The following is a 22,145-nucleotide window of genomic DNA, read 5'->3' on the forward strand; positions in this document are numbered from 1 at the left end:
ATCGTTTCCAGAAAAAGGGTTTAACCGGTGAAGTGGCTAAGGCCCTTTGTTCCACGTCTTCCATTACCATGTTAGCAATGACAGCAGAAACAGGCGAACCCATAGCTGTACCAAAAACTTGTTGATAGTATGTGCCGTTATATGTAAATTGCGTGGTTTTGAGGCAAAAAGACAGCAGATGAATAATATCCTCCACAGGCAAAGAAGTTCTTTGTCCTAGGGAAGCATCTTCTCTGAGTCTTTCCTCCGCAACCTTAACGGCAAGATCAACTGGGATTTTAGTGAAGAGCGAAACAACGTCGAAAGATACTAATTCTTCACAAGCGTCAAGAGTTTTATCTCTTATGAAATCCGTAAATTCGCAGGAATTTTTGACAGTGTAATCAGTATTCCCAACAACAGGCGACAAAATTCTCGCAAGATAACCAGAAATAGCATAAGTCGGAGAATTAACAAAAGAGACAATGGGTCTCAAAGGAATTCCCGGTTTATGAATTTTAGGTAAGCCATAAAAACGTGGACATAAGCCGTCACTACTGTATAACATTTTGTACGTGGAGTCACTAATTCTGCCAGCTTTTTTCAAATCAAGCAACATTTTATTTAACTTTCTTTGAGTTTTACTGGTAGGATCAGAGTTTAAGACAGCATACGTACTCTTGTCATTGAGCAGAGACAAAGCTTTGTCGTGATATTGCTGTTTGTCCATAACCACAACACAATTACCCTTGTCAGCAGATAATACGAGCCTGTCCGGATCCTTTTTGAGAGTTATAAGCGCATTGAAAACATCCTTTTGAATGTTTTTGGGAGGAGGTTTAGCACGCCTGAGTATGCTACTTACTTCTGCTCTTACCAAATGCCTACGATCGTCGTCGAGTTGAGAGATACTCTCCTCAACAGCGGCGACAATTTCGGCGGTCGGTATTTTGCGAGGAGCAATAGCAAACTTTAGACCCTTCTCTAAACCACTCCGTTCCAGCGCGGATAATTCCTTGGAGGAAAGGTTCATGACCCATTTATCTTTCAGAGATGAGCCTGAATTAACAGGAGACCTCTTACTGAGCAAGTGACGGAGTTTTCTGTCATAATTCTCTCTCTGTTTGGTAAACGTCTGCAGTTCTTTCGAATTGCAAAACTCCTCGACCCAGGAAGTTTCGGAGTTGTTAATCAAAGCAGAGAGTTCACTGAGTGAACGAGAGAATAACGTACGCAACCGCAGTATGGAACTGTGACATTCATCTATTCGTAGCTTGAGAAAAGAAAAACCAGTACGGACCATGAACTTGTATCCTTTAGCTTTAGCCTTCAGTGTTAACAACTGAGTTGAAAACGTAAATCGGCCACCGTAAAGGGAAAAAAAAGCTGACGTTTCGAGCGTTAGCCCTTCGTCAGAGCGATTGGAGGAATTGTGGGTTGTGTGTGGGTTTATATGCAGAAAAGTGGAGCTACGCTATTGGTGGGAGTATGGTGACGAGAAAACAGGAATAAAATAGTTGAAAAGCGCTCGTTGATACCGTGGGGATTAAGAGTGCCGATTTCGATTTGTTTTTGTTCTAGTGTTTTGCGGCTTTCCGAACTGCCTAGATGTAAGGAAAGGCCGCAAACTGCCATAGGGTTTTTTGAACGATTAGGGAGATTAAAGTGTCTAGCGACTGGTTTGGATGCGTCCTTGTCATTTCTTTCCACGTAGCGAAGGTGTTCTCGGAATCGGTCACCTAGTCGTCGTCCTGTTTCGCCAATGTATAACTTATTGCAATAAGTGCAAGTTATGTAGTAAATGACATTGGCGGAGGTACACGTAAAGTGATCAGTGATCTTAATGGATCTCTTGCGTCCCGATATTTTCTCTACATTATGAATGAAAGGACAGGTTTTGCATCGTGAGCGAGCGCATAATTCCGCACACTTCAAAGCTGCCACTCTTGCCATCCAAACATAGCTGAAAGTTATCCAGAGTTAAACATACAAAAGTTTTCTTTAGGAAATCGTCTCCAAACTGACTCGCACCTCAATTATCTTTAGAAATCACGTGGAAGAGCGAGTCTCCCCTACGTCAAGTATACTTTCAGTGGAGATAACCGAAAGAGAGTTAATTCTACATTGTTTTCAGTTTGAACCACAAAGCTGCCAAAAAGTCACAACCGAGCCATGTCAACCGCTGGTTAGTTCACGGCGGTGTTAATGAACGGTCAGCGGTACTTGCTTGCCCTAAGCAATAGTTAACGAGCGTAACTCTAAGAGGAGCTTATTCGAGTAATAATACTTTGATCAACACTGAAACTATGGGTGAAAAAAAGCTAGGGTACATTCCAAACTATGCCAGATTCATCATGGGTGGATCAGCCGGGTGAGTATTGATTGGTGTTCATTTCAATGAGGTGAATACCCACAAGATCACGACTAACTTGGAATCGCGCGCCAGTCATAATGAATATTTAGTAAATGTACGTGGCACTCTCTTTTGTTTGGTATCAATATCAAAGTTTTCATGGTTTACCATGCAACGCATCTTGCATGTGTAAATTTGAGGTTCTGACCAAGAGATCAACAACCACTGTTTGATGTTATTCCGAAATTGTCAGACATTTGCTAGTTGTTTCACGTGATAATCTTGGGATAAATTAATAGCAATCTCAGTGGTTACATTTGCGCATCGCTACCCTTCACTGCGCTAGGTTTTGTTTCTTGCTGACTCAGTGTTGTTTAGAAGCTATCCAATACAGGATTATGAACTTGCTGCTACGTTTTGCTGTATGTATGTGAGACCTTAAATTGACGTGCAAATTATGGACACTGCTTATGAGGGTCTCCAATAGGTTTTTCGGGATCCGGGATCGGGCTCATTTAAAGGCGGGATCCGGGAATTTAAACTAAGAAGGGAGCGAGATGTGGGATTGCTATTATAAATGAGACATGGGAATCGGCGATTTTGAGGAGTGGGATTTGGGAAATAATCGCTTAAATGAACCAAGAACTGGGATGTCTGTTGACAAAAATTTATGAAGAAATTTATCTTCTCAGTCACGAAAAGCACCAGGCATACAGGTTCTCTAGCATTCAAGAGCCGGTTGGGCTGTTTAGTGACATTTTTCAGTTATTGTGCAGGAATGAAAATTATATCAGATGCGAAGTTTGCCACTCCATCCTTGGAAAGAGAGGCTGATTTTTACCTCGGAAGAGGTTCCCACTTTGGAAGAAGTATCCGGTTCAACAGCAGAATTTCTTTATCTCCGTTGTTATGGAACTATGGAATTGCTGTGACCTTTTGTGTTTTATGCACTAGTTGAAATTGTTATTCATTTCTTTGATAATGACCTGTCTGTACTTATACATTTGTCTGTGATTTAAGTTTAATGAAAGGAAGTCAATACTGTGACTAGCACTTGTTATGCATGCAAAACTTTTAAAACTTCTAAATTAAACAATATTGTCATTTTGGTGAAAAGAGATAAACTCACGCTTTACAGTGACTATGGACTTCAATGGATCAATGCTGGTTAAGAAAATCATCACCCACCAGAAATACCCTTCTAAGTTTAGGAAATGGGCTAAGACAAAATTGTATGATTGGGATCAGGATTGGCAGGTATAAACCATTGGGATTACAGGATTGAAAGAAAATTTTAGTCAGGATAATGGGATTGAAGAACCCTTTTGGGAACCCTCCTTGATCAATGGAATTATACTAGATTTTGATGCTTGCTGGATATGAACAATCCGACATGAATAGATTTCTCTAAAATGCCCTGTATTTATTTTCACTGAACAAAGACCAGCTTGATATATTACAACTTTAATTCCAATCAACTTTAAAATAGCCCTCAAGCAGACTTTGCAGTGAAATAAGCTATTACTAGGTCCATGTATGAGCTATTGAGTCCAAGTATAAATAAACACAATATAAGAAATATGTAAACAAACAAGATAGAAAATCACATGTGGAGAATTTCCATTTGAAGTAGATAGATGGTACTATGGCTTGTGCTATGACACCAAAAAAAGTTGTGAATGGAATATGCAAAAGTTGCAGCATTTGCAAATTTTCATTGTTAAATATGGAAGTGGAAGATCTGGCTTTGTATCTGTGGAAAATTTATGTGTCATGTCAAATTATAATGGGAGCCATGGATGATCTTTGTGTTATAAGGATATAGAACACAGGATCAATCTTATCTCAGTCCAACCTAAGAAATTTTCTCTCTTGATCTTCAATGATATTGGGTAGCAGGCAAATTACTAATATCAAGGTATTTTAGTGATTGTGCTCACAGATACCTTTGTGGTTACTGTAGTTTCACTAGTTGAAATCTGAAATGTTTACCATGTGCAGTTTGCATAACTGCAAAGAACATTCCATTAATTTAAAAGGCACTTCACTAGTTTATCTGATTGGTGTATAAGATCACCTACCGATTTTGTTTCTATTTATAGTGATCAAAAAGCTTCCACCACCTAATCAACATTTGGATGTAGGGAATTCATGTTTGAACTTTAAGCCTAAAATGTTAAACATTCCAGTAGGCTGTGTGCAGAGGCTCGACTGATGTCATCTGTTGAAAGTGGACAGAGGGCTCACTTTTGACTATAAATTTGTGATTAAATTCCATGGAGCATGTCTGTGTTCTTGTATACATCCTGGCAGCACTCCAGCAATGAAGGAGATTATAAGAGCTTGTTCCTTTTGTAGTGGGGAGAACTCTCAACTCGTGCTATTTTTTCATTTAGTTTTTCCAATTTTGTTGCTGGGTTTTGGTTGTGAGTTAAAAGGTCAGCTTATGTATAGAAAACCCAAGAGGCTTTTAATTAGCCTTCTCATTTTAAGAAGTGGAATGGTATTATGGTATTGCCTCTGATAGTGAGACCTGTGATACCTATTGTTTCCATAAACACAGCCCCAGTGGATATGATAGGCAATCATGATTTCCAGTGACATACAGATCAATTTATATTTGATTTGAAGATGGTAACAAGTAAGTTATATACTAGACATTGATAGTTTTGATATCATGTATAAACTTTATCAAGGTATTCAGTGGTCTTGAGGTTGAGTAGAAAATAAAAGCACTAAGGTTGATGGAATTGCAGACGTGCAACTGTAAGAGAAAACCACATCTGACCTCTATGCTGAGCAACCTGGCTATTGCAAATAATCAACCTCTAAGCCTCATTTGCACCAAATTTTTCTCAAATCTTTGCCACCCTATTGTTGTTTCATAGGGTATTCTTTTGATCTTAATGCTTAAATTCATCAGTCTGCATCTTGGAAGGGAACCTAGGGTTGAGAATTGGACATACTGATTTTTATCAAGCATGGGACTTATCAAATTTAGTTGTAATCATTGTGTTTCCTTCATGTGATCCTTTGATTGTGTTTAAGTAACCCCAGTTAGGTGCACTGTAGAGGCTGTCAGTACACAACCATAGTGCGTCCTTATTGAGCACTACTTGTATTCAAGAGGATAACTGCTGCCTCCTGAGGTGCTCTTATTGTAGCTTAGGGGATCATTTCTTATCTCCCTTACTGTTCAAGATTTATTATTTTTGATAAAATGTCATGTTTTCACTTCTATAAGTCAACTTGAAAAGTGTTGAACCTACTAGCTTTTCTGTTTCCAATAATTGTCATGATGTGTTTGAACTCTTAAAAGATACAGATTAGGTATTTTGTTATTTATTTGAACTACTGCTTCTGGGGACCAACAAAAATATTACAAAGCTCAGAAAAAGTGGTCTCTTCAGCCACTTGGTTTGCTCCATTGGGAGAGCACTTGACTGCTCTATGGGAGGTTAAGAGTTCCAGCCTCAGAATGACTGCATCAGCAAATAGGATCTTAAAATAAAGGAGAATGTGCAGTCTTAGCATGTCCTCAGTAGATATTTGGACATCCTAGACTCTTGAATGAGAACTGTAAAGGGTAGGCCCTTTTTCTTGTATCTTCAAATTCAATCAGTTAATTAGCTGGAGTGATTAAAGAACCCAAGCAGATGTGCTATTTCTAAAGATTAGTGATTGAAATTATGCCTGTGGTAACCAGGTAGTCAGTCTGTGTTGCAGCAGGTCCAAATTAGATTATCACTGCCAAATTACAACCTGCTTAATCAACCAGACAAAATGAATGAATAAGTGAACAGTTAAACAGAAATCAAATATACAAAACTATCATAATTATTATTGTTGTTATTATTTACTAGAATGGGTGCAACTGTGTTTGTACAGCCCCTAGATTTGGTCAAAAACAGGATGCAGATGAGTGGTGAGCATTTATTTTTTATTTTTAAATTTCAAATTCCAGGTATTGTATTTCTGTTGTTCTGATTGGTTCACTCTACACTGCTTAAAAGCTCTTATACAGAATTGCCTTATTTAGAAAATGTTTTATTCAGGTGTTGCTAAGCTGGATTAACTTTTGGCTGGAAACAAACACTTCTCCTGTACATTGTGGATAATTTAATGTAATAAAACAGTTATTCCGTATGCATTTGTTGGATACAAGATTGATTGGCTGTGGCCAACAGGGTGCCATATCTAACGCATGCACATGGAATAACTGTTAAATGACAATCTGAATCAGTTACATTAAATTTCACTTAATGTTATCCCACGCAATGTCATCTGATATTTCCTGTCGTTTCTTATTCATCAGGACTTAAGTTTACCCTGGATTAAAACAACTGACTGTTTGAATGTTAATTCCTTTTAGTTTTATGTTTATGTTGGATTAATGTAGCTGTTAGCAAGCTAATTGGATGAACAATGATTTTTGTTAAGTGTTATCCAAGGTTTTCATGCACAGATAATTTCACCATTGAACAATTACAAAGTTGGACTTTGTGAGGTTAATATTGATGCAAAATACTCCCACATACAGGAAGCTGTTGTCTATAAATATTTCAATTGCCTGAAGACTTTTCAACATTACATGTGTCTCAATATTATTCATTTAGGGGTTGGTGGTGCTGCAAAAGCACACAAAAGTAGTCTACATGCAATTGCCTCCATTCTGAGACAAGAAGGAGTTTTTGGTGTCTATAATGGGTTAGTTTGTTGAATAATGCAAACATGTAATTGAGCACTTATGGTCTTTTTTGTAATTATTGTATTTGCTGTGTTCGATAACTTAGCTATCTCTCTGTGACATAATGACTTGCAGGGCTTGAATGAGTTAACATTTCTTTGTACAGATTATCTGCTGGTCTGTTAAGGCAAGCAACTTACACAACAACACGACTGGGTGTGTTTACTTCGCTCATGGAAAAATTTAAGAGGTTGGTGATAGAAATTACCATTTTTAGAGCAGGGTCAGAACTATCTGAAATATTACCGTAAAGGGTCCCTTGATCTACATATACCCTGACAAGGGTTTCAATAAGTTTTGATGTAGATGGTAAAGACTACAAAGTAATCAGCTAATGGAAGAGTGATCTGTACTCTAATGGTGATGATTTCAGGGAAAATAGGCAGTGATTTTGCTTAAGACTGATGGCAAATTTTGCAGATCACTGGCTCTTCTTGAAACCCCTGTATGAAAGGCCTGTCACAATGCTACATTTTACACTGATTATTGTACATCTATGCCTGACCTGCCATTGAAATATTTTCTACTTCAATTGTAACATCTTTGTTTAAAGAGCTTGAAATGATGAAAAGATATTGTGGCTCTCTGAAATTCTGACTTTAGTTTTAACATAAAACACTTTTCTAATTATTATGCCTTGACAATTCCTTTTTTAAACTATCAGCTGTTATCAGGTAATGTTTTAGGTAAGATGTATTGGGTGAGCTGGATGGAGAGAGAAAGCCACATTATTTACTTACAAGTCTTATTTGGCATTCTGTATATGACACAATATTCTTTGCAAGCCTTTTTCAAATTATTTCCCAATCTGCCTTATTTAGTAGTTTGTGGATAGGATCCGCATAGAAAAACACATATCATCCATAAAGAACTGAGTCTGGCTCTCTAATTTCATGCCACAAAGCATCTAAGGTTATTAACCATTTACTACTGACCGTGCTTCATAAGCCAATGTGCAAACTGTCTTAAACTAATCTTTCTGCATTGACCAAATCCAATTTGAAATGACTGAAAAACTTGCTCAACAGCCAAATAAATGGAAACATGCTCTGTGTTGAGGAGCTGGTAGACCAGATGAAATTAGGAGAACTGCATCTCAATCCACTGGTCATGAAGTAGAGAGGGGTGGGGAGAGTGCATTGAGGTGAATTGGTTAGTGAACATTGTAAAATTGTTTTTGAGCCTCTTCAAATCGACCTGCTAGGTGGATTTTTAGGCCCAAGGATGGGGACCCTCAACTCTCCTCCCTAATTGTTTGCTTTCCTAGCTTAATTATTAACAGGAAATTAATTTTAAAAAGTTTGCATCTTATATTGTGCAAATAAACTACATGTAGTTAACGGTTTGGAATAGTATCTAGATAAACACTTATATTAACTTATGTATAAGATTTTTAGCTGTCATGTTTTATCTTTATAATCACTTCAATTGTGATTGTTATGTTTTTTGTTTAGCCCCGATGGAACTCCACCTTCTTTTCTCATGAAATGTGCTCTAGGTTAGTGTTTCTACCTAATTGTTATTAACAATAGTAGCACAAGTGATAGGCTACTACAGTTTTGTTTTGATCAAATTTGATGGATTCTGCCCTGTTAGCCTGTTTAAGGTGTAAAAATGTGGAAATGTTTTTGACAACATATATGCAACAAGGGTAAAAGTGGCACAAGTTTCTTAAATTGGTCAAGAGATTGGAAGTTGTAAAAGTAGAAAACAGTTAACTGTTTTTCACTACTGATGCATAATTGCAGTTGTAGGGTTGACCACAATTATCAGTTACTGATGTAGGGAAGACTCATGCAGTCTCACTTTCAAGAAGACATTCTCTGTATAAAGAGTGTATTTATTACAATGCAACATTTCTAAACAACTTGAGCACCTTGAACCACTTTTCTTTGTACAAGTAAATGTTTGGAAATTGAAGGGTGATCATTGTTTTAATTCAGGAATGACAGCTGGAGCTGTAGGCTCATTTATTGGTACACCAGCAGAGATATCCCTCATAAGAATGACTTCAGATGGAAGGTTTGTTACAACATTATTTATATAGACGTAATATGTCGTAAGAAATCTAGATGCAGACAATACAATCAGTGGTATTGTAAGTGGAGTTTTCTTGGGGCAAGATAGCAATACCTGTAGATCTGTTCCTCCCTTGTAGCACAGCAGTTGGCATGTTTATTACTTCACATATAACAGTAAGAGTTGTATCCCACACCCAATAAGACCGGACTCTTTATTGTGCACTTAGGTCCGAGTATTACAATTGTATTAAGACATTATCCAACTCCAACTTGACAATCTTTCCTTTATCTTTCCCTGTCTGCTTGAAACCATGTTTTTGTAGTGAGAAACAGTAAGCTGTTAGCTCATTGGAGTCAGAGGGCTGTTAAACTACCTTTTTAAACTAAAGGTTACGTTTTCTTGTAGATTTTTGCAAGCTAAGGTGACATATTTACTGGTATTATCTTTCATTCAAATGAATTATGAAAGGTGATGTTTCTTGCACGAGCCCTTCGCTAGAGATGCGCTATTGGAAACAAGGAGGGGGCAGGTAGCACAGAACCCTTGAAATCACTGAAACCTCGTACATGTACGTTCACCTCCTCTCAAAAAAAAATCAACCAAAAAAATAAAGACAATTTGTTTGCCTTCCCCCCCCTCTCCTTCTTTTTGGAGCAAAGATGTTTTGCTGTGATCCAGCATTAATAAGCAATACACAAAAATAGATAATTTTTAAAAATACCCTACCTAGCAATTGCTCGTTAATAGGTATAACTGAACTAATTGTGTTGAACATAAATTCTTTGTTTTATTTAACAGGCTTCCTGTAGAACAACAGCGCAAATATACAAGTGTGTTCAATGCCTTGTACAGAATAACTAAGGAGGAAGGAATTCTGACTCTTTGGAGGGTAAGAATGATTCGATAAAAATAGTTTAAGATTCATTAACGCCGGCAAGCCGTTTATGTATCCACTGATCCAACTGAGCACAGGGCTATAAAATGTTGAAAACTCTTTGGTGAACAAGGCTCTTTTGAAGATATTAGGCAGACAGGTCTCTAGGCGTCTCGGTGCTTTACTTTATTTTGAACTCTTTTGTAGGGATGTGGGCCAACTGTTTTTCGAGCTGTTGTAGTGAATGCAGCGCAGCTGGCGACATACTCTCAAGCAAAACAAGGCTTGCTCTCCACAGGTTTGTTGAATTACAGAAGCCTTTCATATCCTAATGTCTCCTTACTGTGGTCATGTCTTTAGCTCAAACGAATTTAAGACCCATGTTTTCCTTGCTTTACAGTGTCGTTAACAAGATCTTAAATGCATGAAAAGATCTTAGATGCATGACGAAATGTCTGATGGTTTATTTGGTGTGTAGAAGAAAAACGTCCGGGTCCACATGAGATGAGCACATGTAGGATTCTAGGTTACACTTCGCACGCTGCACCTCACGATTATTAAAGGATCATATTAGTTGTGCAATAATTGAAAACATTGATGTTTGTGTTTGCAGCTTATTTTAAAGATGATTTGCTGTGCCACTTTGCAGCCAGCATGATAAGTGGTTTGGCGACTACTTTAGCTTCTATGCCTGTTGATATCGCCAAAACTAGGTTAGTAATAACTTTTCTCATTTAAATAAATTGAGATATATACTTGTACAGCTGAGAGTTGCAACAGAATTACAACGCATGGCAACCACCTACTTGTGTAATAAAGAATTAATGGGCCTCGATAGCAGAATAACATTGAAACTTTCAACTTTAGTTGGTTGATAGCATCTAAGCCGTTCAGTATTTATCGTTCCAACCTTTTTTGTAGGATTCAAAATATGAAGATTATCGATGGAAAGCCTGAATATCGTGGAGCCCTGGTAAGAATCTTTTAAAGCTAATTGTTTTCAAAAGTGCGACGAACCCTTTTCGAATATGATTATTTATGGCCTGCACTATTGCCACTATGGTGTTCAAAGTCCGTCACACGTGATTGTTTTTCTTTTTCCAACTTTCTTTCACAGTCTCTAGCCGAGAGACCCAAGTTCCCTCTATCGCCGCCAAGTTTATAGTCCTCCTAGTTATCCACAAGTAGACTCTGAAGTAAAGAAAAAGCGCCATGAATTACCCTATTCATTCCTTTCTTTTGCTTGTGTTTCAGGACGTTTTTGTGAGAGTGAGCCGTCAGGAAGGGATTTTCGCGTTGTGGAAAGGATTCACACCATACTATTTTCGTCTTGGTCCGCACACTGTTCTAACGTTTATCTTCCTCGAACAATTTCAAAAGCTGGCGAAAAACTTCTATGGTGTGTCTAGTGGTGGCGGTCTTTGAGGATAGGTCAGCTTGGCTGTGATGAATGATTCTTGTACAGTTACAAATTCATCTTCTGAATGACATGGAGGGATCATTTGACATAGGAAGAATTTATTAATAAGTTCAATAATGTTTAGGCGATGGTCATTGCAAATAGCTATGCAGAAATAATTAATTTCAATGACGAATAAGACTCCATAGACCTACTGAGACGGCGATGGTCTCCGTCTTGGACAGTGAGCTCACCATGTCTTATTCTGAAGATACATGGATTAACGAATGAGACCTGAAAACTCTGCAAATACGTAATGACTGTATGAAACTCCTGTATAGGTAACTTATTGGTAAATTTTTGCGATGTTGGTATTAAATTTGTTATGTTTTATAGCTTCAGCGATCATTTTTTCAAAAACAAATGTCTTTATACGTATGCCAATTTTTTCTTAACATCTCAAGCCAAGACTTGGAAATGGGAATTTCGATCGTGAAACCTTATGGTTGATATCCTTATTATTTGTTTACTCCCATCGATTTTATTATTTTTTGGACAGAGACACTTAGTAAATAAAAAGATTATCGTTCATGTCTTTGAAACTCGGTAATTGAAAGACAAATTTCACACAAAGGTAATTTGGCTCAAGAATTTGTTAGATGGAGACGATAACGGGTTAGCTTGGCATGCAAAAAAAAAGGTGAGTGTCTCATTTGAATCTTGTAAACTCGAGCGATTTTAATCTGCTCTTTCGATACAATTCTGTGACCATTTACCCATCCTGATTAACCCTCATCTGAAAAATACATTTTTGCTTTCGATTCATAGTTTTTAAATTTGTTTTGTGGAAGGAACTGAAATTGCAGAAATGAAAGGTGTACAAGACAGCTCTATGTGGCTTCAAAAAATTGACAAAACAAAGATCAAATATTCTTCCGGGCGAGAGAGTAACCTTTGCATTCATTATCCGTTCACGTCACACAATTTCTGTCAGAAACAAAATTTAAAAGCAAGATCGAGGTTTTCGGTAAATGTTGAAGGCTGAGTAAAGCTTTGACAAAAGTTGGAAAATTTAATCTATTTCCTTTCATAGGAACATTTATTGCATAAAATTTAAGATAACTGTTGACAGTTGTTTACACAATATAAGACGCTGACCTGTATCCTCTCAGCAGTATAAGAATGAGTCTTATTATCTTTGAGGCACCAAATCACTAACAAGCTTTGCCGAGTGTTCTGCTCCTTTTTTCAAGAGAGCGACAAACATTTTCTATCGAAATTATCCTTAATAGGAAACATATTTGTTTTTGCAGCTGTTTTTAAGCTTGTTAACTTAATTTGTCTAGTGAGTAATCTGGTGGTTACAGAACACAAATGTGGTTAAATTTTCTTCGTAGTAAACATTCTAGCAAATAAGTGTCACAGCATTTGCGCAAGAAACCAATAGCCAGAGAGAAATTTCAGAGTATGCCTTCGAACCGTCAACCATGAGAACACGGAGATATTCAAATATTCATAGATGAACTTTGTTATCAATTACTCTGACATAATTAGCCATTAATTATTTGCACAGAATGGGTGAAGTCTTAGAGGTGAACCGCAAGTTGCTGAAAAGGACATCGATTTTCTTAGCATAGAACTGATTTGAACCAGTGAAAAACCAAGTTGTTTTGTAACTGAAAGAGTAAGATAACTTGCTTTTCCCTGTAGAACTCTGACGGAGCGGTTTCAGCGATCTGGAAAAAACGTTCAGTGGAATCAAACACATGTTTATTACGAAATGAGCTCATGAATTTCAAATGATTTTTAGCTTGTAAAGGAATGAGAGCATTACAAACGCATAATTAGAGCACCAGGGACGAGTTGGACATGGAAAGACTTCGCTTTATGGGCAAGAATTCCAACGAAAATGAAGCAGAAGTGGCAGCAGTCATGAACAGAGATGACAAGTCTTGTCATAGGAAGATCGATTGGAACGCTGTAAACAGAGGGCCAAGGATTGTTATAAATATTTCTGGGCAGCGATACGAGACCTATGAAAAGACGCTTGAATTATTTCCTGAGTCACTTCTTGGAGATAAAGAAAGAAGAAAGGACTTCTATGATCCGGTTAACAATGAATTTTTTTTCGACCGTAACCGCATTTGCTTCGAGTCGATACTAGCTTACTACCAAACAAACGGAATTCTTATAAGGCCGCAAAGTATTCCACGGAAGGTATTTATAAGCGATGTTCGCTTCTTTGATCTCGGACCAAAGGCTTTGGTTCAAGCTGGTGAAGGATTGGAACAGCCTGTCGAACAAAATAAACGACCTTTACCAAAGAACAAAATACAGAGAAAAGTATGGGAGTTATTTGAACATCCAGACACTTCGAATTTTGCGCGAGGAATCGCCATTTGGTCCGTTTGTATAATTATCTTATCAATAGCTCTTTTTTGCGTCGAGACTTTGCCGCAGTTTCAGGAGGAGCCAGCTAAAACAGTTAATGGAACAGTCACTTCGTTTGCATCGAAAAAGAAAACAGATAACCCATTCTTCCTCATTGAAGCATTTTGCATCACCTGGTTTACATTAGAGTATGTAATTCGTTTCATTTTTAGCCCAAACAAGTGGAAATTCTTCATTTCAGTGCTAAATATGATTGACTTGGTTTCCATTATACCGTTCTATATAACTCTGCCTATGGAGGATTCAGGTAATGTTTCGTCACTCGCAGTTCTTCGCTCCGTCCGTCTCGTGCGAGTCTTTCGTATTTTCAAACTGTCGCGTTACTCGCGTGGACTTCAAATTCTTGGTCACACTCTGAGGGCGAGCTTGAGAGAGTTAGGCCTTCTGTTTTTCTTCCTCTGTATGGGAGTTGTTCTGTTCTCCAGTGCTGTCTATTATGCAGAAATCAGCAATGAGGATGGAAATGATTTCCTGAGTATTCCTCATTCATTTTGGTGGGCGATTATAACCATGACTACTGTGGGCTATGGAGACATAACACCCAAGACTCTTGGTATGTATCCTATATGACTTTGGTTTTAAATATTTGCTCTTAAAGTTTGTTATTTTCTCATTATTGAATATTTCGTGGCTCTCGAAACTGATTACTATAAGTAAGTTTTGGTCACGAATCAAGAAATAACACACTTACGAGAATTGAATAGAAATCACGGTATCTCTAGATGACACTTTGTTTTAATCCATTGTTTACATCTGTGGGTAGAAATCAAACTGACCTTCATTTGTAGATCATCAAAAGGCAATCGTGTAAATACAGAACAGTTGTAAGAATTACCGAAGCCTAAAATTGCAAGTCAAAAATTCCTGCCTTTGGTAGGAGACAATTTTTCTTAGAAAAATTCACGCGTCGATGATTTTCACTCGAAACCTGGCGCTACAGGATTTTTTGAAACAATGCATTATTTAATTTCCATGTCATCTATTTTGAATATGTAACTGTGGGATATGACATTCTTAAGAAAAGAACCCCTGCAAATGGAAACAGTGCTCGCCAGTAGTCTTGCAGAAAGCCGTGTATCTGATACAGCGATAAGCCTGATAAGTGACTTTCACTTAATTAAGGATCCTATGAAAATCTTACATCTGAGTGATCTATCAAAAGTGAGTGTTTGCTTTAGGTAAAGAATGCAATCAGAATGAGGCGTAAAAAAATCAGCGATTCTGACGCATTCTACAAACAGGGCACTTCATTAGTTAAGTACGTTTTAAGACAAAAACAAATAAGGTATTTTAAATGTTCTCGCCAGCATACTACTCGCAATTTGTGACTTAAGGCAGCATCCTTTGGGATGTTCACCTTGAATTTCATGTCGCCTATCGAGGATCTGATAAACCGCAACTCAGTCATACCGCAAGAAAATCCAAATCTTTTATCCTCCCCTCATCATAACAAACAAATATCGCAATGATGTAAAACGTCCAAAAACGCACACTGAGGTAGAAGCACTGGTGAAAGAGCGCGCGCCTTGATTCAGCGTACACCTACTAGTCAACCAGGCCTGTGTTCCCGTGTTGGATAAAGACTTCTTTTATATTTGTTTTTTAAGAAAGAGCTATCTTATCGGGTTTTCATAGTTCTTATTTTAAAACAAGTTATAGGAAAAATAAAGTGGGTACAATTAAAACTCCTAAGATTATTAGCCTTTTAAGGCATCTTACTGAGTGTAGGGCCGTTTGTCTGGGAACTAGCGATTGACTCCGACTATTATTCACGTTATCCTGCAGGTGGAAAGTTAGTTGGCTGTTTCTGTGCCATCACAGGTGTGTTAGCCATTGCTTTACCAGTGCCAGTCATAGTCTCGAACTTCGCTTATTACTACTCGAAAGAGAATGATGGAAGGCATTCAAACATGGATGATGAGGATGAAGACGACGAAATAGAACAGGAAAATGAGCCAGTAAAGAAAGAAAAACATGTAAAGAAAAAAATCTCATTAAATTGTACTGCAAAGATATGTCGGACAAATAGAGGCAATGATACAGTACAAATAAAAAGAAAACGAAAATTTGCAACGGTGAATTATCCTGACACGCTGTATAATGCTTTAGATTCCAACGCAAACAAGGATCATCAAAATGGATTGGCAAATGCCAACCCAGTTAAGGACGAAAACGATCAAAAGAGCCACGAAAAGGAGACTTCTTTGTCGCAAGTAGAGACAATCGTCTAAACACATTCTGGAATACAGGGAGTGTCACGTACGACTAGGGAGACATCACGTTCAGTCATTGGCCCACTCTCAGCTGGCGGGATACCACAATGAGGTTAATATGATGACTTACTCTGTTTTCCAAAGTAAGGGCATCTATCTATGGAGGGTTTTCTATGATTGGCAGCCCATTGTGGAACATTCGGTATGACCACGAAAAGGGCTTCTCAAATGTTACCACTGAAATCTAAGCAGGTAGGAGGCCTTTAAGGCCTCATGAACGTCGGTTTTAAACGGCCTTTGTTGAAACTCATGTATCCCTTCCACGGCTGCGGATCAGTGTGTTATTCAGGTGATAAAATGAAAAATTTCAGCTCTGGTAAAACCAGCTGTGATCACTGTCCGTTTAAAGACTTTAATTCTTCGTTGTCCTCCAGAAGAGGTTATAAAAGAGAAAGACGTTCCTTCCCCTAATAAACACGGTTTACAGTGACCGAGACTGTGCGCAAAATACAAAAGATTTGTTGAAATTCTTGTTGAAATTTCTGTAGATAGAAGTTAGGCTTCGGGAGAACTGATGGTAGAAAGGGACGAGAGATTTTCCAGCCTGGCCAGTGGTTTTGAACTTGGAACTGAAATTCACGGCAAATCATGCCGCGTTAGTCTTTTGACTTAAATAAATACCAAAAATATATTCAAATCTGTTTCAGTTATTTGAAGTTAAACCTTATAATTTCTCCTTCATTAATGAAACTATTAAATTTTTCTACTTTAGGAAACAACCTTCCCAATTCTATGATAATTTGGTCAGATGTAAATTGGCCACCGTAAAGAGTTTTTAAAGCTCACATATAAATAGAGCGCTAGCCCTTCATCAGAGCAAATTTCTTTGGCATCGTGGTCATTACGAGTAGCAATTTTTCAGTTTTTTTTTTCTGTCAACTGGAGTAAATTAAAAACTTGAACGATTCTCTAATTAAAAACTAACAAACAAACAAACCACCTAATAGTTACAAATCAACCTTACCGGAGCGATTCTCTGGTTATCATTTTTGTGTAGAACGCATGCGCAAGAGACCCGTGGTGGGGTGAACGAACAGTATAAAAAGGGTAAGTTTCTTAAGAAACAGTGGTGCAGCGTCGGTGGATAATACTTAATTACATGGTAATTAAGTATTATCAAATGAGTCAATAACGTAAATTGGCCATCGTAAAGAGTTTTAAAGATGACGTTTCGAGCATTAGCCGTTCGTCATTATTTTGTCAAATAATGACTTGCTGTCGCTAAGGATTGTAGTTCCGCTTCATTGCAGGCTGCTTTAATTATTGTGGATTGGCTTCGTTTCTCTGCGAAGCATTTAGGAGCTTGTACATTGCAAGCTTTACTGATTCCTGAATAAAACACCCCTGTTAAAAAACAAAAGCGGCATTAATTGACCAGTTTTTTACCCCAAGTCAACTTCATGTTGAATATGAATTTAAGTTTAAAGAAAAAGAATTGTTTACCGTTGTCACCAAATCCAGTGTTTTTTTTTTTGCTTTTTTTTGTTTTTTACTTATTCATATCACGACAACTACACTTTGGAAAAATTTAGTTGGTTGATTTAACCCATTTGAGTTGAGGCAATGCAAAATAATCATTTTGGTTTTATGAAAATGCCAGAACAAACCATAGAAACTCGATGAAAATGCCAAAAAAGAGCATTTTTACTTTTCTCTCTGACTTTTTAAGCTCCCCTGTACATAGCTTGTTCTGTAGATGCAATTCAGCGCCCGTATATTTTACAAGCCTCGAGGAAATCGTCAGTTTCATCCCTAACACCTGTTGTCAAATGCTTAGCTATGTTTTTATGTTTTTAAAACCATTGTCGCTGTTGAAATACTAGGATCAGATTGGAAAGACCCTTAGAAAAGTCACGAAACTGATAGAATCGTAGTCGTTTATGATCAATTAAGTGGGAAAAGGGTATGTCTGGTCAAAAAAAAAAGAACAATTATTGTTGTAAAGTGGGCGGGAAAATTGAGTATCCTCAGGGCCCTTAACCCTTTAACTCCCAATATCTCTTTAGCAACTCTCCTTACTGTCTGCCATACAGTTCTTGTGATGTTAGTTTTGAGAATTTGGTATTGGATCAGCTAATAATCCTCTAGCTTATATTTTTCTTTATTCTCATCAATTTGCCCGCTTGATATTGTCTTGATATCGTAAGGAGAAATTATGTCTTGGTCACTTATGGGAGTTAAAGGGCCAAGATAAAAAAAATTGTGAGGACTTAAGACTCGTCCCTCAAGATCCACCTCTTCTCCAGTGCTAAGATTTTAACCCGACGAAAGTGAAGGAACAGAATTGAAAATAGAAGAGTTCACGTCCTACTGTTACCAATATCAATGAGGTGCGAGGAGGCCTGGCCAAAAGTTCGCGGCTCAGGGGACTAAATGTGCTCCGTACATGAAGAATCTCAGGTAGAATCGTTGTACGCGCAGTCTATTGACTCTAAGTACTTGAATTGTTATGAATGGTACACAAGAACAGAAAAAGTCGACGAGAGCCTTTAAATTATCTGTCTACTTGTTAGCTTTGCGGCCATGGTCCTTCTCAGCGTCATTTATTCCGGTGGTTTTAGGGGCCGTTTTGTGTTGGAGGGCGACTGGTCTTTTCAGTGTCTCGTTGCTCGTATTGACAATGATAGCTGTTCTTGGAGTCCACGCGGCCGGCAATCTGGTAAACACGTATTACGACTACATGAAAGGAATTGATAGCAAAGTATCAGACGATCGTACTCTAGTTGACCACCTTTTAACGCCTAAAGAGGTTGTCAATCTGGGCGTTCTTTCCTATGGCCTCGCCACCCTTGCCCTTGTGTCCTTGGTTGGATTATCATCAGCGAAAATGGAACATTTGTCGTTCTTGTTCTTCGGAGGACTATCTGGCTCGTTTTTATACACTGGTGGTGTTGGGCTAAAATATTACGGTGTCGGTGATATTGTTATTGTTATCACGTTTGGTCCTTTGGCCGTCCTTTTTTCTTACCTGACTCAATGTGGTAATGTGGCGTTGTTTCCGCTGGTCTTTGCCATTCCTGTGGCTTTGAGCACGGAAGCTATTCTTCACAGCAACAACACGCGAGATATGGAGACTGACAAAAAAGCCGGTGCAGTAACGTTGGCTATCATTCTTGGCCAGCAGCTCTCATATGTACTCTATTGCCTCCTCCTGCTTGCTCCATACATGATATGTACTGTGCTCTCAGTCAACTTATCTGTACGTTTCCTTTTACCCCTTATCACGTTGAGAATGGCTTTCAAATTGGAAAGAAGCTTTCGGGAAGGAAAACTTATTCTGCTTCCTCAACAAACTGCTAAATTGAACTTAATTTTTGGGTTACTGTACACTTTAAGTTGTTCAGTTGCCCCTCTAAGTCTACCCAGCTAAAGGTTAGCACATTGGTAAATGGATTGGATGGTGACTGTGTAGTCTGTGTAGCATTATAATCTTTGGGGGAGTTCTATTTTTTCAGATTGAAGTTTTTTTGTTGTTTTGTGTGAATGAATGCTTGTGACTCCCCAGCAATGAATTGTTTTTAATTCTCTGTTCAATTAGAGGACCATAATAGTGTGCTTTTTTTTTTAGGTGGTAGTTGGTAAAATTTCCCCTCTGTGGTACCTCTTATCACCCCTCCCTTAAATCACTTAATTGGAATTCAACAGGCAAAAGAATTGTTCTACCAGGTGAAAAATTTATTTTAACTGTTGTGCTTGAAGTAAGGAGGCCACTTTTACTACTTGTAGGGCTAGAAAAATGGACATGTCAAGTGTTTGATTGGAGTGAGTGAGAGAATTTTGCTGAGTTTTATATTAAGGCATTCCTTTTTCTTTGGAATTTATTATTTTTTCGTTGATCAAGACCAACCCATTAGTCTTTATAAATCTGATGTTACTGCAGTCCATGATCCTCAGTCATGTTAATTTTGGGGGCACCCATTGTAGTCTGTAGACCTGTAGTCAATGTTTGTGTAAGCATGCAAGGGTTATGGAAGTAGCATTGAAAGTTTGTATTGATTAGGTCAGGTATTCTGCAACCCAGCAAATGGTTTATTGGGTATGTTCCTGGCAACTCCACTGGTAGCATTTCTTCAATAGTCATGTAATTGCCTCAATCAATCAGTGGACAGAGTAGTCTTCAAAAAGTTTTTAACTTTGGTTGTAAGTTGTAAATTAGGCCAACCTCATAAAGTGTTTTTTTAACACTGCCTGAACAAACCAGTTTTAGAAAAGAACAAAAATAAACCTACACCCAACAATAAAAAATGTAAAAAAAAAAGCATAAAGGAATGGAAAATTTTGCTTTGAATTCATGGTCTTGAACAACTCACACCTCTTATCATTCCTTGATACCATGGTCCAACCAAGCCTAAGAAAGAATCTGTTGATATCTGGGTTTTCATAGTATTTAAGAAAAAGTCATTTTGAACACAAATTAAATGTTATATTGCATCAAAAGTTGACTTTGTATTTTTATCGTATTAAACCTCACCCTAGATAATAAATCATTATTTGATGGGGATGAGCATAATATCATGAATTATCAATGCAGAGGTCTGAGTTATCTGGCAAAGGGGAAGGCTTGGACTTGACATGATAACCCAATGTTTGCTGCAGATATTGAGTTCAAATATCAACTTGACATTGTATATTGACTACATGCTCTCAACCAAAAATACCATAAATGTATTTATCAGTAATTGGTGATACAATTGAATCTGATCTTTTTCCATAGTTACATTTCATAGGATCAGACTGAGTGTTTCTTTAGGTACTAAATTGACACTGTTTTCCTTGAAATTCTTTACTAATAAATGTTTAAATTTGTAACCAGTATAGGAAATTAGGATGACGCTTTCAATTGAAGAATTGTTTGTTGCGAATGAAATTTTCTGGGTTTTTAACCTCTTCCTTTGATTCTTTTGGTTGCAATTCACTACCTCAAAAGAAAAATATACTTGTTTGTCTCACGATGTGGTCAGTTCAGCTGTGGATTGCTATTTGACATTCATAACTTGCCATAAGCGTAGATTCTGGCTCAAGAAAACCTACTGGTAAAAATAATCCAATTACCTAGTTAGTTAGAAAGAAGTCTCATTGATTCTCTGCATTAAATAATTAAAAAATTATGAGTTACAATAAAACCAAAATAAATTTGTTTTCCCACTATTCCATCTATGTCCTCTGCAGAACATGAGAAGAAAAGTCATCCAAATTGAGCTATCAGTTTTTAAGAATAAGTTACCTTTAAAGCTTATCTTTTTGCAATACCATTTTAGTCTCTTGTTATTGTTATTACATATTTTGTCAGCATTGGATTCACTATAAGCTTCTTTCAAAATTATTCTGAATTTTTAAGAGAGAACACGTTCACTTTTGTCTAAGAACTAGCAAAAGGAATATTGCAATTTATTCATTCACCAAATTAAAACCATCATAGGCGAAAAAATAAGGTTACATTTTTGTGCAACTTCAAAGAAGTTTTCAACCACCATTGAAGATTTATGGGGGGTAATAAATATAATAAGGTATTGTTCAGTGTTACCAACTGACTTGAAAACATAAATTGGCCATCGTAAAGAGTTAAAAGGCTGACGTTTCGAACGTTAGCCCTTCGTCAGAACGATTGGAGGTGTTGTGAGTTGCTTGTGGGTTTATATGCAGAAAATGGATCAACGCTATTGATGGGAAAAGTAAACCCCCGCATAACCCACATTTCCTCCAATCGCTCTGACGAAGGGATTACGCTCGAAACGTCAGCCTTTAAACTCTTTAGGATAGCCAATTTACTTTTTTAACTCAGTTGATAACACAACTTTACCCTGTCATTTTATACTCTCCCACCGACACAGCACCACAGTAAACTGTGGTGCAGTCCCCCTTGATGCAAATTATGACCTTAAAAGCAACCACTCGAAGAACGTTTTGAGTAGATGTAGTTTAAAAGTGCGTGATATTTTCACAAATTGTATAACAAATTTTTCCATACGCTCGGTTCTTTTTACCGATCAATTTTGTTTTTTATGTTACTTTAAACACCCTTGCTTCCAGCAACCTCAAAATGTACC

General features: G+C 37.6%; 3 protein-coding genes across 3 annotated transcripts; all 3 read left to right on the plus strand.

The window, feature by feature from the left end:
* Positions 1-2,210: 2,210 nt before the first annotated feature.
* LOC131796912 (mitochondrial 2-oxoglutarate/malate carrier protein-like) lies at positions 2,211-11,767 on the plus strand. The gene is made up of 11 exons (XM_059114533.2): positions 2,211-2,350; positions 6,196-6,257; positions 6,949-7,039; positions 7,186-7,269; positions 8,534-8,577; positions 9,023-9,101; positions 9,900-9,990; positions 10,183-10,273; positions 10,589-10,688; positions 10,897-10,948; positions 11,230-11,767. Exons 1-11 carry the CDS (start codon positions 2,286-2,288, stop codon positions 11,398-11,400), a joined length of 930 nt encoding a protein of 309 aa, XP_058970516.2. The 5' UTR covers positions 2,211-2,285; the 3' UTR covers positions 11,401-11,767.
* Positions 11,768-12,801: 1,034 nt separating this feature from the next.
* Positions 12,802-16,711, plus strand: LOC131796902 (potassium voltage-gated channel subfamily A member 1). The gene is made up of 2 exons (XM_059114518.2): positions 12,802-14,378; positions 15,611-16,711. Exons 1-2 carry the CDS (start codon positions 13,244-13,246, stop codon positions 16,054-16,056), a joined length of 1,581 nt encoding a protein of 526 aa, XP_058970501.1. The 5' UTR covers positions 12,802-13,243; the 3' UTR covers positions 16,057-16,711.
* A 1,781-nt stretch (positions 16,712-18,492) lies between these two features.
* LOC131796906 (ubiA prenyltransferase domain-containing protein 1-like) lies at positions 18,493-20,737 on the plus strand. The gene has a single exon (XM_059114524.2). The coding sequence runs from the start codon at positions 18,548-18,550 to the stop codon at positions 19,466-19,468; it is 921 nt and encodes a 306-aa protein (XP_058970507.1). The 5' UTR covers positions 18,493-18,547; the 3' UTR covers positions 19,469-20,737.
* The last annotated feature ends 1,408 nt before the right edge of the window (positions 20,738-22,145 follow it).

Source organism: Pocillopora verrucosa, chromosome 9 (assembly GCF_036669915.1).
Source record: "Pocillopora verrucosa isolate sample1 chromosome 9, ASM3666991v2, whole genome shotgun sequence".
NCBI lineage: Eukaryota > Metazoa > Cnidaria > Anthozoa > Scleractinia > Pocilloporidae > Pocillopora > Pocillopora verrucosa.

Coding starts and splice junctions, on each gene's coding strand:
- LOC131796912 (XM_059114533.2), top strand. CDS start 2,286: ATGGGTGAAAAAAAGCTAGGGTACATTCCAAACTATGCCAGATTCATC. Junction 9,991..10,182: donor GAATTCTGACTCTTTGGAGG/GTAAGAATGATT, acceptor ACTCTTTTGTAG/GGATGTGGGCCAACTGTTTT. Junction 10,689..10,896: donor GTTGATATCGCCAAAACTAG/GTTAGTAATAAC, acceptor CCTTTTTTGTAG/GATTCAAAATATGAAGATTA.
- LOC131796902 (XM_059114518.2), top strand. CDS start 13,244: ATGGAAAGACTTCGCTTTATGGGCAAGAATTCCAACGAAAATGAAGCA. Junction 14,379..15,610: donor CATAACACCCAAGACTCTTG/GTATGTATCCTA, acceptor GTTATCCTGCAG/GTGGAAAGTTAGTTGGCTGT.
- LOC131796906 (XM_059114524.2), top strand. CDS start 18,548: ATGAATGGTACACAAGAACAGAAAAAGTCGACGAGAGCCTTTAAATTA.